At 36.1% G+C, this 16,681-nt stretch overlaps 1 protein-coding gene across 4 annotated transcripts in view; it reads right to left on the bottom strand.

Moving 5' to 3' along the window:
• The window catches only part of SLIT2 (slit guidance ligand 2), a 250,429-nt gene that overhangs the window by 75,081 nt on the left and 158,667 nt on the right, over nucleotides 1-16,681 (bottom strand). For all 4 annotated transcript variants that reach the window (XM_085307492.1, XM_085307490.1, XM_085307489.1 and 1 more), the window contains exons 7-9: nucleotides 13,569-13,640; nucleotides 10,678-10,841; nucleotides 8,186-8,324 (exon numbers count right to left, since the gene is read on the bottom strand). In XM_085307492.1, coding sequence (XP_085163618.1) covers nucleotides 8,186-8,324; nucleotides 10,678-10,841; nucleotides 13,569-13,640 — 375 coding nt within the window. The remainder of the gene's footprint in view (nucleotides 1-8,185; nucleotides 8,325-10,677; nucleotides 10,842-13,568; nucleotides 13,641-16,681) is intronic.

The following is a 16,681-nucleotide window of genomic DNA, read 5'->3' as shown; positions in this document are numbered from 1 at the left end:
AGATTAAGGGATGAGAATGAGCTGGATTATATAAACTTGTCAAAGGGGTATTTAGCAGACRGCCACTTCCCCACAGGATATGTAATTATATATCTTGAAATATGYTTTATTTTATCTGAGCAGTTTCTGAAAATTTAAATTGATATACTGGCACATTCCCTGGCTTCCTACCACCTTAAGTATGGATTGTTATTCATAAGCAATTGAGTAACAATTCATTTTTTTAAACCATAAGTAGACATCTTTTTTCTCATTTGGCACCTGCATACATTGGTAGTATTATACACAATCCTGGTGTCAAAAATTGAAAAAAAAAAAAAAAGATTACAATGAATTAGACAAGTTTTAAAAAGAGTCATAATTATAGCTAAAAGACTGAAAAACTTTTTATAGTGAGAGACTTGAGGGGATCCATCTATTTAGCACTGAAGCAGAGGAAGGCTAATATAATTTTTAGGCAAACGAAGATGTGGTAATAGAACCACATCAACCTAGATATCCTAGATATCCTAGAACCTTCAACCTACTAAAAATCTTAACAATATATAGTGAAACAAGACAAATGACTGTATATGTGTGCGTATGTAAGGATGTATAGAAATTMACTTGACAAACCTTTCCAGAACATCACTGGATATGCAAGACCTCTGTTTGACAGCTTAACTATTTAAAAGCTATGATATATATACATAAGCTAACAGATTCTGCATAGGATTCCTAAAAAMATCATTGTTTTGATGTATGGCACAAAGYGAAAATAAATGTAGATATTAGAAAATAATGGCCTTCATCCATTATAAYGTCTCTTAATTTACTGTATCACCCCCCTCAGAGATCATACCCATTCCTTCCAAGCTGTGAATGGGCAGGGTTTGCTTTCGTTTCTATCAGGGTAGTGTAGATAGTTGAATCACAACTTGAGCTGCTAAAAATAGACAGAGAAAACTGCCTCTTCCCCTGTTTTAGTTTTCCTGTTATGTGATTCCTTTGAACTGCCCTCAAAAAATARGCCTAAATCCACTCTAAGTGACTTTTTTTTTTCTGTAAATGGTCACTCTCAGAAGCATACTGCTATGCATTTTTGCATTTCATTGCACAATAACCATTTATTGTTAAGGCTTTATTCTGGAGTTTTAGCCAAGGATGAATTTTAAAAGACAACAGAAATGGTAAAACTGTATTGATGCCAAGCTGAGCTTGGAAAAGGTACATATATAGAGCTCACAGTCTCACATAAAATTGTGAATTTACAAAAAGCAGTTCCCCAATGTATGCAGTGTGATCAGGTCACTCTTCACCCTCTCTTAGTTAAACTGTATTCGCCAAGTTCTGTTATCTCAGACCTTGTTTCTGCGAGCTCTCCTTTCCCCTCCTTTCTTTTTTTTCTCTTCTCCCTTAAGATAATTCGAATACGATTGTGAGAACCAATCTCAAAGAGTTTTTAATCCTGCTTAACACTATAGCGCTCACAAAGATGTAGTTAAGTACCTAACACACAATCTTTAATTGATAGATATATGCCAAAAAAAGTATGTGATACAGAATGAGTTAGAAGAAGATAAAAATATGAAGAAAAACAGTAAAAACTAGGAAGATGAGACAAGACGGATGGGACAAATTAGGAACTGACAAGGGAAATATAAATAAAGTTACCATGGAACAACTACACAGTTTCCATTTTTGGTATTCAAACATTACCAAGCTCTATTCGGCAGAAAGAGCTTTATCTTGAAGGTCATAGTAACCAAGAATTCACAGACTTTTCACTTCACTGTGTAATGAAGGTGAACTGTTAGAATTGCTGACTCCTGGATGCTTTTTCATTTCATATATTATGTGTTTGAGAGTCTTTCCTGTCCCTTCCAAAGACTAAAATTGTTTATACAATTTACAAATTACATAAAATGCTTAGCTGACAGTGGAAACCCACCAGTCAACCTCCCCACCAGCAAACCTTCCTGCAAAAATACCATTGTAGTGACTGCTAACCTTGTTATAAAAGAAGTAAAATCAATTAAATCCTTCCTTTGATTACTTGAATGGTTTTTGTGTAAACAAAAATGAAGAAAAGTCAATTTAATTCCATACCTGATTGCTTAAATAATCATTTATACAAAGCTGTGCTCATCAGAGCAGATCATTCTTTTCTGATTAAAGTACCACCCTCTCAACCATTTATGGCAAATTTATTTTTTTCTTTATTCGTAACATTACAGTAAGGAAAGAGGTTTTAGAATTGCTTGGTACTTCAAGCCACAGAAGAGAAGAGAAAATCAGAAGAACATAGGAAGAACATTTTCATTAGGTAGTTCAGCTCATTAATGGCTTTTGGCCTCTTTTTTGAAATTAGAGCCTGTCACTTACTCTGTATCATTGTGAGAGCACCTATCAGTAGGTTAAATAGAATTACATTTACTGAGATCTTGAATACTTAATTTTGCTCTAACCTTTATCCTACCAGAAGGAAAAAAGAAAGGGCCACCATTCTCCTTTGCACTCGAGTTACCTGGAGATAAGCAGTACGGTTACTGAAGGCATCCTCCCTAGAGGCACTTGGCATATCATGCACTGCCCTAAAACTGACTTGGCTTGATGCAAATGGCTTGTTTTAGCCCACTGACTTCGGTAACAGTCGAGCGCAGCAAAACCTGGAGCCCTGATGGTCGCCGGGGAATCTAACTACACCAAGCTGTCAGCAGCCAGCTCTGCTCTCCTCCACCACCGTCATGAAGTGAGTCTTCATTCCTAAACCGTTTCGGATGCCACTTTCAGCAACAGACTAGGCTATTGCATCAAACAGGGTGGCTGCAGTGCTGTGCATGCACATATATCCTGTCTTGCCAGCTCTGCTAGCTGTCAGCAGACAAGACAGCATAGTTCTACTGTATTAAAATGACATCCCAAAATCACTGTCCAGCAGAAATTAAGCAGTGTGAACCTATGAGATCAGTCTTAGAGTCTACACAAAAAATCTTTTCTTTTACTTTTCCCAAAGAGCTAACACAGAGCATTGATATCTAAATTTTACACAAATGAAAATTATCAATGTTCAATACTTGAGTAATTAAATGCTCCATTGAAAGGGGTTTTKAGTACAGTATTTAGATACCAGGTTAGTTCATCATATCCTGAGGAWAAAAGCATATAATTATCAACATGAAATCTACAAAAGTTCAAACCTATATTATAACTATGCAAATCAAAGGATAGAGAGGAGTAACAACATTATTATTAATRCCACTTAGATTTCACACAGCATTCCTTCAGATTGATGGACAAGGTAATGAATGCAAAGTATTTGAGTGCAGCAGCAGATCAGACAATGTTTTATCTACAGGAAGTTTGTATCAGGCAAAGAAGAAATCAGTGCTTCACAAGGTCCTGAGGAGCTGAATGGGGTCAGACTTCCCAGTGAGAGAAAGGATGGAAGAAATGGGTGGAGTGAATGGAAAAATATCAAAAAAACATTACAAGAACCACAAGATAAAATGCTTGGATTACGAACCTTCTTCAAAAACAAGTAAGAATTTTGTTCCTATTAAGAGCAAACTTTTGCACAAATAAATAAGAGGCAGAAGTGGATGCAGAAATAAAATCTCACAAAAGTTAGCTGTCAAGTTTTAAGTAACTCTATAAAGGAGGAGTGAAAACAAAGTTTAGCTTCAGCCTCAAAGGAATTGACTATTCACACAAGACACAWCTCAGGATAGACAAAAGATAGTAAAGACACTCCAGAGGTGTCAGTGGACCATCAGGTTGGCTGCAGTATGACATAATGGGTTGGCAGAACCAAGCACCGGACTCTGTACAAATACAACTACATACAGACTACATACAGCTGATAAATACTACCACTGTGGAGCAGAGAAGCTTGTACAGACTAAGAGAATTAAAAAATATTACAGGTTTTTCAARTGTTCCTGTCAATGAAGTATGTTTAGAAAACCAGATGACAATGTTCAATTGAAAATGCAGAGAAGTCTGACATATATGAAAAAATACTGAAAAAAAACCATCAAGAACATCTGGTACATGTAAAATAAAAGTATGATGCCAATTTTCCAATGGTGTGCAGTAGAATCTTGTGATGGTGGTATCATAAAAACACTAAGTAGATAATAATTTGGCTGTTTAAGTACTTCAGAAAACAACAGGGATTCAGCTCAGTTCTCTCTCTGTCTCTCCTTGAGAACGGAGGAACTCCTGCCAAAATATGTGCTTAAAATGGTGTATGAGATAATAAAGCTATGTGCGTGGGAGCTGTGTAACGGAGGTGGAAATACAATGCTCATTACACCCTTCTGCCTCGTGTCCAGCAGCTCCTATGTGCTCTCAATGCTGCTGCAACAGCACGATCCCATCTCTTCAAATGCTTACTGGGGTTACCATTTTGTCATACCAACAACAGTTTCACATTAAAAAAAAGTGAAAAAACAGATAATTTTATGGAATTCTAATCTAATCATTTGTAAAGAATTGCTACAAGAAAGTTGCTACGCACTTCTAAACAAATGAAAGTTGGAACTCTTTTATTGTATGATAACCTTAATATAGGAATGTCAGTTAAGAACATAGGTGACTGAAGTTGTTCACAGAGGTGCTTAAAAAAATGACTGGATTCAAYGTTAAGAAATGTAAAACAACACGTATATGAATGGAATAGTAGGATTATGTCTATAAATAATTTCTGATTTCTGAAGAAACTGTAATAGCTAAGAAAAAAGACCTTGGATTCTTCGTGGACAGTTCATTGGAAAACATGGTGCAATGTGTATTGGCAGTTAAGGAAAGCAAGTAAGAATTAGGGTGTGTAAGGCAAATGAAAGAAAACTAAAATTCCATTGTACAAACTCATGGTTCACTGTCATCTGGAATATTGTATTCAACTCTGGTCATTCCAGGTCAAAAAGGAAAAAAGGAAGAAAACATARTTCAGAGACAAGGGAGGAGATTGATTAAGACATGGAAGGTTTTGTCATTGAAAAAGACTGAACAGACTTGGAATATTTAGTTTAGAGAAGAGATGAATGCAAAATCATCTCTTCTCTAGAAGAGATGACAGGATAAATTATTAACCTTAATGCATTTTCCCTCCCACTACAAAGACAAAGGAAAACTAATGAAATTTAAAAAGACTGTTTTTAAAACTGGAATCATATCTTTTGACTCCTACCATAAGTTTATTAGCTTAAGATAACATCAAGATTAGAACATGGTATGGTCTAAAGCAGATCAAATTTTCTGAAGAAAAACTTTTTCTGAAACCTTTCAGAATTTGGTATTTTTACTTGGTATTTTACTTCAGAAATCATTTCCTTGCTGCTTCCAAAACATTCACCACAGAAAACTGWTGCAGGCCACTGGTCAGGGTGGACTACCGATTTGATCCAGTTTGACTATCCCTATGCTTCTCTCAGTCTAATACAGATTAATCTTTCTTTTACTCTTCTTTTATGTTCTCCAACCTCTTTTCTCTCTTTCTCTCTTTTCTGCTGCTAAGATGGTAGATATACTTGCCACCTATAATGATAATATAAGAGCCATCGYTAATTATTTTCCATATTAAAGCAGCTGATGAAGTAAGTGTAAGACTTTCCTGATACAACAATTAAAATAAGCATAGTTGCCAAAACCTCTCCTCCTTTTCAACCTGTTGGCACCAAATCAGCAAAGATATGTCATTCTCTTGAAATACTCACAAAATCCTCTACTCTGACTTTTCCACTGACCTTATCCCTCACTTTTAGAGCCTTCCATGTCCCTTTCTTCTATATATTTGTCTCCTTGCTTTTCTATCAATTTAAACTTTTGCTGACACTGTTTGGTAACTGCATCCTACTCAAATGCCTCAAATAATTTCTCAGTCCACATATTTACTAAAACTAAGTCAACCATTGAAGTATTCTTTTCTTGTCATTATGGCATTCACTGCTATATATRTGTTTAAATTAAAATAGTTCTTAAAATTTGGCTTTATAATGTCCTACCTTTTTTTGCATTGAGTTTGAATAAATATGTGTGTATATGGTCTTATGACATGAATATTGCTATTTAACTGTGCAAAATACTGGGATCTGCCTTTTTTTTTCTTTTTTTAAGGCAGTACTTATAGGCTAGCTATAGTATACATATACATAGTATACATATAGTTTATATTATATTACTATAAATTATGTATAATACAGTATTTGTAGTGTAGATACCGTATGCATTCATATGCACACACACATATGCATCTATTTTTATTTTTATGGAATACAGAGCTCAGAATGTGAAAAGGTCTCACTAAGATTTGAACACTGCCTAGTCTAGCAGGAAACATTCAGTGGTTAGCAATCTGTTAAGCGTTCAGCCAAATGCTGGAGTAGTTGTTATATAACAGTTGCTTTTACTCTCCAGGCCAATAAATAGCTGAAAATCATGCCAGTCCATGCTTAAAACACATCAATATTTCTGAAGTAGGAAGTACACTGAATACTTTAGTGAAAGAGATGATGAAGCACTTTCCTGAGCTAAAGATTTAGAAGCTCTTGAGGTGGGGAGAGGTGAGACAGAAATAAGAGTAGCAAGCCCTCAAAGGTGATTATCAGCTACAAAACCCAGTGGCACACTTCCCCAGCCCAGAAGTCTCTCCCGAAAATGTAAGGTGTGCACTGAGACTGAGTCCCTTTCTCAGTCCTGAGGATTAGGTGACCTTCTGCAACATCTCAGAAAAAGACAGAAAAAAAAAACCTCACTGAAAAAAGCAGATCAGGCTTTTATTTTCTTGCTTGCCTTTTGCTGTCTCTCACCTAGAACTTCATAAACAGCACAAGTGTGGCATTTACTTTCCTGTAAACTCTATTTGTTTTTGCCTGAAGCTCATTTCTTTTAACAGTGAGTTCAGGGTAAACTAGTAAYTCCTACATCATATAATTGCTTTGTGAGTGACGACTCTTAAAGAAAAGATTCAGGAAGACCCTTGCAATCTCTAGCACCTAACGTCTTAAGGGAACGCAGGCGTTAGCATGCACCTCCACTAAACCGTGTAGGTATAGAAGCTCGCAATGCCAGAGTCAGGCTTCCAGCAGCCGTAACCAGCATTCGCTGGCTAGCTGCATGGCAGCAGAAACGCAGCGSGGAGTGTTTGAGACATGCTTCCTACTTCTTTCCTGTGATAGTCTTCCCTTTCTCTATGTACACAGGTRTAAGCATGCAAGTAAAATAAACCAGCACACAGCTCGTTAAATAATGRAAACAGGCACTGTGCATGGATTTTCTGCAATAGTGCCTTTATCTGCAAGTCGGGGGTTCTCTTTCGAGAAAGGTGAAGGGCAGAAGAAGTGTCCTTATTATACAGCCAAATGAATGAACCAGGGGTCTGGCAGGATCCTCTAGGTCAGTCTTAACATCAACAATAATGAACTGAAAAATTTACGATTATTATTCAGATCCTAAGAAGAAATCACAGTTGTTCCAACCTTGTAAAGTTCAAAATCACAGGTCAGATGTCAAAAAGTCATGAGAGTGCCTTAAAACCMTAAGAGTTTACTTTGTTTTTTAAAATCTCATTGTGGTGCCTGTTTTCAAATTTTCAAGAAGACTGTCACATACAACAAACACATGCATGTCCAAGATACTTTCTGTTCTTATTACCTCTCTTGAACAACAGCATCCCCCAGCATCTATCACGACGCTCAAAAGTTTTTTCTTCTGAATACTCTCCCTAATTCATTGTCTTCTATCCAAATACTGACTCAAGATCCTTCCTACCAGATTGGCTCATCTGCCCTGCTGCATCAGGCACTATTCCCATTATTTCCCTGAAGTGAGCTCCCAGCTTCCCTTCAAAACACTGCCTCTCCTGCCCCTGGAGAAGATGCTCATATTGCTGAGTCCCTGCTGGTGCTGGAAAGCTSTCCTTCTACTGTATCCAGAAAGGCCAGTATTTATGAACTCTTTTAAAATCATCTCATAATGCAGTCTGTGATTAGTACATATAAAATAAACTAAAATAAAGGATCTAGAAGGCTGCACAARTATTTTCATATACTTGCATACTCCTTTTATTTCTGCAATTGAATTTATATTTGAAAAGGCTCACCCTATATAAGGCATTGACTTACAAGAATTACAAAATGAACACACGGGAAAAACTGCTTTCTACAAGCTCATTGGAAAAAGAAAAAAAAATCAGATTACGCACATTTCAGTAATGGTTTCTGGAAGGTTTGTTGGGATTTCAGTAAGGCCTTTCCCACGACAATCCACAATGTTGTTACTACAGGTGCATGCAGTAGGGCAATGCAAGACACTGCAGGAGGGAGCCATGAAAGACTGATGACCTGCAAGAGAAAAGCATTTCTCCTAAAACTACACAATACTGTCAAACAGAAGCCCAATTTATTTCAACAGTGAAACATCACATTTTACACTTCCCTTGAAAAGCAGAAGGCAGAGCTTATAAACATTTCAGCCGATCAGCTCCTTTGCACTGCATTAATTAAAATACCCAAATAATAGCAACATGTTGACACAATAACGAAAGAAAAATGCTCATCTACCTGGTAGCCCTTTCATCATTTCTCAGCTTCTTTAACAACTCACATTCAGAATTACCTTGTTAATGAAGAGTATTCGGGGAAAATTAAATGTACTCAAAGTGCAGGCCATTTCTCAGGTACATTTTCTTTATTTTGTGGTTTTAAAAAACTATTACTGATTTATTTAGCTTTCAGAATTCTCTGTAGTATTAAAAATGATTGTCAACAGAAATGAGTGAACTTTGCCACAAACACAGAAACTCTGCTCTTGCTAGTGATGTCCTATACCATAAATACTTAATTTGAGTATTGTCCTTTGGTGTATCTATCACTTACAGGCAATTTTGGAATTATGACCTTTCTACCAAACCACACACAAATAAATAGAAGCTTTGACTTCACAGCTCATATTTTCTCCTCTCTGTGTCAGCTCAGCAGATTTCTTCCTCCCACATGTTAATGGKCATATTAAGCTAATTTACCCAATTTACMGATTTTTTTCCTAAGGTTTTTGTGTTTTTTGTTGAAGTCAGCATTTATAATCACATTTGAATGAACTGATTTCACATTTAGAAATGTTTTAAAAAGTAAACATCCTATTACACATCCCTGGAAATGGACAGATCACACATTTTCTAATACATTAAGCAGTGCACTCGTTATTGCATTGACTTAGATTGAGAAAGGTATGAAACTCTCTTTCATTAGTTAAAAAAGCTAGAGACAATTTTGCAGCTGTTAGAAAATGACTTCTTAACTCTGAAACCATAACTTGATTCTAAGATTTCTCTCACCATGCTCAATATTATATTCTAACATTAAAAAGTTACAATGATAATATGAATAAGAGCACTTCAAACTTGCTGTGGCTAGTTTGTTCCTACTTACAACTTGAAGTAACTGTTGATCAAGTTTTAAAATTACCCTACTGAAAAAAGTTATGCTTTTGGGATAGTAGTTTATAATATAATAATTTGATTTCAAATTTATGTATGTGTTATAATGGCACAAACAGCTGCCAAACTAATAACCTATATTCTTCTTYTTATTCTAACAATCAGAAAATACTTGGTCTGCTATTATTAAACAGAAATAGAGTGCTGGGATAAAACATGGTTGTTCTCCCTCTTTAAAATCACCACTATAATCACCAAGTTATAAATCTGTTATTGACAACTGAACTTGACAACTGTATCACTTACAAAAAACACATATGAAGTGATCTTCCTGGAAACCCTTTTAACTGTGTGTAAAGGCAGAATTAATGCTAATAACAGATGTTATTGCTAACATGGCAGTGCCTTAAATTTTGATGCTAAAGGCTGTTTAATAAGGACAGAACATTGTACTCTGCATAAAATTGTTTTGAAGGAATAGATCTCTGCATTTGTGCAAAATCTGGCATATGCAAGAGGGTTTTTGTGGATATGTAAAAATCAACAAGTGGAAACAACTCTGCTGAATCACTGAAAATACAGATAGCTATATTCTAGCTATTTTTGAATGTTTTTCATGAAACTTGAATCAGTAGTCAATTTACATAAAAATTTCCATGTAAGAATAGTAATATTTGAATAAGAAAGATAAACTTGCCTTCTTCCTCATCTAGAAGATATGAATAAAGGAAAAAAAATGAATAGAGAAAATGTGATTAGTAATGAACTGTTAGTTTTCATTATTTCATACCAGAAAATAACCTGATACATTAAAGCATACCACTAACATTTGGAAAGTTATTTGGGGATCCAGAATATTATTTRAACTGTAGAAAAACAAAAAAACAAGAAGAAGCCCCTCAACAGCCTGCAAAGTTAGAAAAGCAGGCCTTATTACAAAATGCCTCATGTTCTCAATTAGTACTCCTTTCATTCCATTTTCCACATCCCTCCCCCATAACTGTATTTGTAGAAGGCTAYGTTTTCTGTGTGAATGCATCATTTACACAAAATTTTTAAGAATAGAGGCACCCCTGCTCAAGAGACAAAYGCCGATAAAAAAGGGGATTAGTTTCTTTTTTAATAAGAATTAGCAGGTAGGTTATACAAAAGCTGGGAGCCTAGCGGGACGGCGCAGCCCCGAGCGCCAGCGATCCGCGCTGGACTGCTGCTACGAGCGTTCCCAGCCGGGGCTCGGGGCGACAGCTTGCTTCCCTTACCGCTGCAGACAAACTCCCGTTTCTGAACCTCGGCTACGTTGTGCCCGCGGAGGTGGGACGGGCCCATGCACTGGGTGTAGAGCCCCACGCGGGGCCGCTGCCGCAGCCAGTCCGAGAGCCAGGCCAGGTGGCAGTCGCAGTAGAGGTTGTTGGAGTGAAGTCGGCTGAACGGGAAGGAGCACGTCAATGCACTTAAATTAGGAAGAACACACACAAAATCGACCAAACCCGTGCCCTTGGGCAACAAACTATGAAGATTTACCAATAAAAAGTTGCTAATGAGGAATCAATTTTTCACATCTTTCATTGAAAGTTTGAGAGTTAAATGCCAATATGTAAAGCTGTAGAAGCAGTGGTCTAATTCATTAAAGAAATAAAGGCTAACCAATACAATAATTTATCTATAGTTTCTTTTCTCTTTTCTAAAAGGAAGTAGTAAATACACAGGAGCTTGAAAGCTGCTGTGGAATTCTTTGGTCCAGATGTGTTCATGCAGTGAATAAGACAAAAACGTCAAAACTAAATCGCCCTACAGTGATAACATACTGTCAGAAAAAAAATTAATAAAAGATTTGGTTTCCAATTAGACTTATCTGAAAGTCTGGCCATTATTAATTTCTATAGAAATAGCCTTTTCTTGCAAAATTCCTTTAACAGGTCATATTCATTTTCTGCTGAACAAGACAGTGTAATAACTCAATATAAAACATCTTCTTTCACAATTTTTTGCTGATTTCCTCTCTTTTTGTTTCATCATAGAAAGGAGGATTAGCTGCTTCTGGCTCCTAAGAACCTACGTTCTAAGTAATGCTTGAAATTAAAAGACCAAATGGCAGCAGGCGATGGAATAAGCAAGTCGCCTCTCTGCTGGCAGCAACCAACACAAAACCACGGCTTCTTGCCAAGTGGCAAAAAGCACTTTGCCATTGACAAAATATGAGATGAATGTATTCACTAAATTAGGTATATTACTTTTCTCTGGCTCTTACATTTTCTGAAGTTATAGAAAAAGACACTCACAGCTATAAATCAAATCCTTACTCAGAATCACCCAAAACAGAGAAATGTCATTGTGGTTCTTTTCAGCTGATATGCGCAATCCTAACTAAATAACTGGAAAGTAAGTGCAAGCAAATCAGAACACAGACAAGAGGTCTAATTAATCCGTAAAAAATCTTTAAAGGAACACAAAATGTGTAACAAACCAACAAAAGCAAGATATTTTAACTATTTCATCCTTTAAAAAAAAATCACTAAAAATGAATATTGAAGGCAATATATATTTCCTCTACTGATGCTTCTGTGGGTGCTTTGTAAATATAGCTCACAAAACAGCAACTCATTCAGTACAATCTGTGTCCAGCTGTAGGCAAGAACACCATTGCAAATCAGAACTAATGCCATTGAAAATACAGTTACACAAGCATATTCTGACTGCAAATGGGCTGTGTACAGCTATGTACAGCCATACAGCCATGTTACAGTCCATTTTCTTTTGCTTCTAAAGTAATATTCCAAAAAAAATCCCATAAATAGTAACAAAACTTGCTGCATGATTCACTAATTCATTGTTCAAAATATAAACTGTATTTGAAGGTTGGAAGGAAGAACAGATAGATACTCATGTTTTCAAATCTCAGACCTGAAAGAATGGAACGAGATTCTATTCTGAAAGTATAAATGAGGCCACCAAAAGCCAATGGCCAACACAATATAAAAAATACTGTATTTGTTCAGGCAAGAATAGTTGCAATATTGTTATGAAATCAATAGAACTACTCACCTGTGTGAAATTTCTTCAGTTAAGGACGTTATGTTAACTGAGGTGAATAACCCTAACTGCTTTCAAAATAGTTGTGTAACCCCACGAGCATAAAAGAAAATGGACAGGCTTCTTTCTAAAGTTAGTTCTTTAACAATAAAAGCTACTCTTGAATTGTGATAGAAATATCCCCTTTTCTTTTTTGATTCCCACTCCACTGGAAATCCTATTTGAAACAGAATCTCTAGACTAAATCTGGAAATATTCTCGCTTTGTTAGTTAACACAATATACACTCTTCCTTAGTCCCACATAAAATACAAAAGAAAGAAAATGTAATACAAAATTGCATCACTTGCATACCCACCCTTTTCCCTGTTTGTTTTAGTAGCCTGAAGAGTACGTCTGTGAAAGTCATAACCTCTAAAAATGGAGACCTTATTGTAAATGCTGACACAACCTTAATTATAATAGCTCTACCGGATAATGCTATAATTTTGTGTTACAAAGAATGTTGGGGAGCCAGTTTAGTTTAATTAGGTCTGCTAGCAGTACAGTAATAAAAGCATAAAGATTTCCCATTTATCACATCTGACAGCCAATCAAAGATTCTTCCATGCTCCTAAATGAAATGTGACCCATTCAATAGCTCAAAGTAAAACAAATTTTTGACTTTCAAAAAACATCAATTTTTTTCTCTATGCAGCTCTAACATACAAAGGAGAAACCTCCTCTACTCCCCCATCTTTTTGGTCAGAATGAATGTAGCTGTATGGAAAACTGAGTCGGGAAAAGACCTTGAAAACATTAATGTAGACATCACCATCCCACAACCTGAATACTGGATGGAAAACAATGCAACTGCTTCTTCATCTCCAGAGCCCTGCGCACTAGCTTTAAGGTCACAGCTTTTTTTGAAAGGTTTTATGTTTCAGAATTATCTGCCATGCGCACATATAGGGATGTCACAACCACATGACACCAACCGCAGTATTTTTTCAAATGAGTTTTTACCTTCCCTGCCTATATACATATTTAAAAACCACCGACAAAATGTGGCAGAGAAAAACTGGTATGCTGAACACACTGAACTGATGACAGCGACACCTAGTTTCAGTGGAATTACTTACAAAGTTCTGAGTTTGGGCATATGATTGAAACTTGCCACGGATAGTCGAGTGATGTTGTTATTGTTGAGAGTGCTGTAAAATCAAGAAGAAGCATATTAACATGCTATAGTTATTTATATCATGTTTACTATGTTTTTTTTTTTWAAAAAAAATCCCATAGCCAATGAAGAACACAGCAGACTGCTTTTTAGGATGGATAACAGGAACAAAACCATGCTTTGGGATCTACTTAGGCTCCAAATTCAATCTCTGTTAAAGGTTTGATGGTTCCATTACTAATGCTGTGTAATTTGAGTCCCCGGTGACCTATATGACTCAAGGAGCCACTGGAAGCACTCGAAGGGAGTTTCCACAGATGTGGAGAACATCTATGGTATTAAAGCTAGGAACATCACCCTGATGAACAGAATTGCTATAGATGATGCAGAGCTGCACGAACAATAGGAGTCCTTCTGCACGATGGAAGGAGTCAGGAATCTTAATACTTTAGCAGAGTACTAAACGTTAGACAATGTGTCTAGAACCTCAGATAGGAAGTAGGAACAAATCTAAGTCAATACATTGTTGGCTAGCAAGGAACCATCATACACAGCAAATGATATTTGTAAAGATCACGAAACTTTATGAACGATCCTACAGTTAATTATTATCTTTAGGCTGCATATAAAATGCAAACAAGCCTGACTTGAGAACAAGGAAACGAGTGATATCATTTACAGTTTTGACTTAGAGGTTACTCATGAGAAGAGGATAGAGAATGTTCTCTTGAGTTTAAGTGTATAACACAAATAATAATTCCCACTGAACAAATCCATCTCTTTTGAAGAAGTATTTTGCTTCATTTTTAAAACAAAAAGTGCAATTTGTGTTCAATAAATCTTTGAATCTTTATCTGTGAATAAATCTTTAAGTACTCGGCAATCCTGAAACAGAAAAAGGTAAATTCAGAGTACCCTAAATAGATTCAGGCTTTATACCTCCACATTAACCAAGTAGTTAATTACTGGCGCAGTGTGCTGCATTTTACCTTAGTGCGCTTACTCTTTCCGAGTCCTAAATGTTTTTTCATTGTGCACAAGTCATCTTCTCGTATGCTGTCATGGCATACATAAGAAAGAGGAGAATAATCAAAAGGAAAAAAAGATGGGTGGAATCATGCCCTCTTTAAAAACAGAGTAAAAATGAAACAGTAAAAATGGCTAAGTGGATAAATCCACAAAAGTTGTCTTAGTGAACAAATGACAACCAGTAGATTTTTGTAGGATTCTGTTACAAAGTCCGAATGGAAAATGGCAGTGCCCATAGTTCTTCCTGCATGACTTCTTAAGAGGTTTTAAAATCATATCTTTTCAATGAATGGAAGAGAAATCAGTACATACTTCCATGGCTTTTATCTATCTAAAGAAAGGATTTCTACAAAAATTTTATTTTTCAGTTGCAGGTGTTTGATGTTTGACTTACCCTTTGTATCTTCCCTCATTTGGCCTGTATTCATATTGTGTACGCATAATTTATGAATTTAGTTTTGTGACGGCACAGAAAAACACTAGTAGTAGTAGTAAGGGATACTTAGTTGATCAAACCATAACTATTTCTATCTGATGACCACAACATTTGTCTGGAGTACAGATTTGTAATCAACAAAAGAAGTAATTCCTTAATAGAACATACTATTGCAAAGAGTGTGATAACTAAAAGACGATTTTGAATTTTTCAGAAGCTTTTATTTTTTTAATATGGCAGCACTATATATTTTCGCATAGTCACTACCTCCCCAGGATAGCTGGTTTTCTCTTAAAAGAAAGAGAAAAGGGAAAAATAATATTTCATAGAAAACTGCTAGAGAATTCACAAGAAGAGAGGACTGTATCTGTGATTGCTTTTATCTTTCAGATTTCGGGTTGATTTTTAAATCTTTAATACTAATAGCCTCTAAGATTCTGCAACAATTTTCCCAATATATGACCTGTTACTTTGTTAAATACTTCAAACTGTAACTGCAGGCTAAGACTTTGCCAGTGACTGGGAAGTTTTATAATATTTATATTTTACATTTATATTTTGAAGTAAGGTACACTTTGTTGCTTAGTTAGATTAAATCTAAATGAAAAAATACACAGTCTTATAAACTACTCAGTGCATATAAATTATGGTCTAATCTATGTATCTTTCACTCTTTAAATATTTGAAAAGAAGTTGCTTTAGATGCRTATTTTTCCATACTGTTCAAAATATCTATTCAAATTTTTTAAAATGCATTTTCCTCTATAACACTTCTTATCACATAACATAATTCAAGACAACGAACATCCAGTTACACTTCTGAGTAGTGCTAGTAGTGCTGAATAGTGCTAAAACTCTAACGACCAACTTTTCATCGTACCGTTATTTTTACAAAGGTTTATTTTCTTCTTTTTGTATTCATTGAAGACAACGTGAAATTTTTACCACTGACTTTCACTGGCAAGGATGAGTTTTTTAGAGCACTAAAAATCGCAGGCATTAAAAGCTGCAAAAGGTGTTTGATCTTTTTGAACTACACATTCAATACTCGTGCCCGTAAAGGAAGTTTGTATTAAAACCATGATGACCAAATTAAGCCATCACTGAAAAAGTTATTCTGTCGTCTGTTTGGACCGTATGTGCCAAAGATGAAAAATCTCACAGAGCATCACATTTACTGACAGATAAACAACACTTCATAAACTTAACCATTAGACTTAATACTGAACCTAAAATTTTTACACGGGTTTATACCAAAAAGTTACTTGCTGCTTCTGTGATTATAATGAAAAAAAAAATCAGCTGTCAGATTCATTCACTCGTAAGTAAGACCAACTACTGCTTCATAATAATAATAAWAAAAAAACTGTTCTCCCTAGTAGCTCGCATATTCTTACATTCTTGGACAAACAGATATTATTACTAGAAAAGCTATTTTTTTCTTCAGTAACTTAAAAAGCGGGGGGGGTGGGAGGAAAAGCGCCCTCCCACCTCCCAAGGYGTGATTTGCGGAGGGTGAACCGAAGCAGCACGCAGCGCCCCGGGGCGCGCACGCAGCCGCGTCCGGGCTCCCCGGCCCGCGAGCGGCACGGCGAGACCGCGGCCGCGGC

Source organism: Rhea americana, unplaced genomic scaffold (assembly GCF_003343005.1).
Source record: "Rhea americana isolate MKP2758 unplaced genomic scaffold, rheAme1 scaffold_26, whole genome shotgun sequence".
In the NCBI taxonomy this organism is placed as follows: domain Eukaryota; kingdom Metazoa; phylum Chordata; class Aves; order Rheiformes; family Rheidae; genus Rhea; species Rhea americana.
This window is presented reverse-complemented; position numbering and strand designations above follow the sequence as displayed.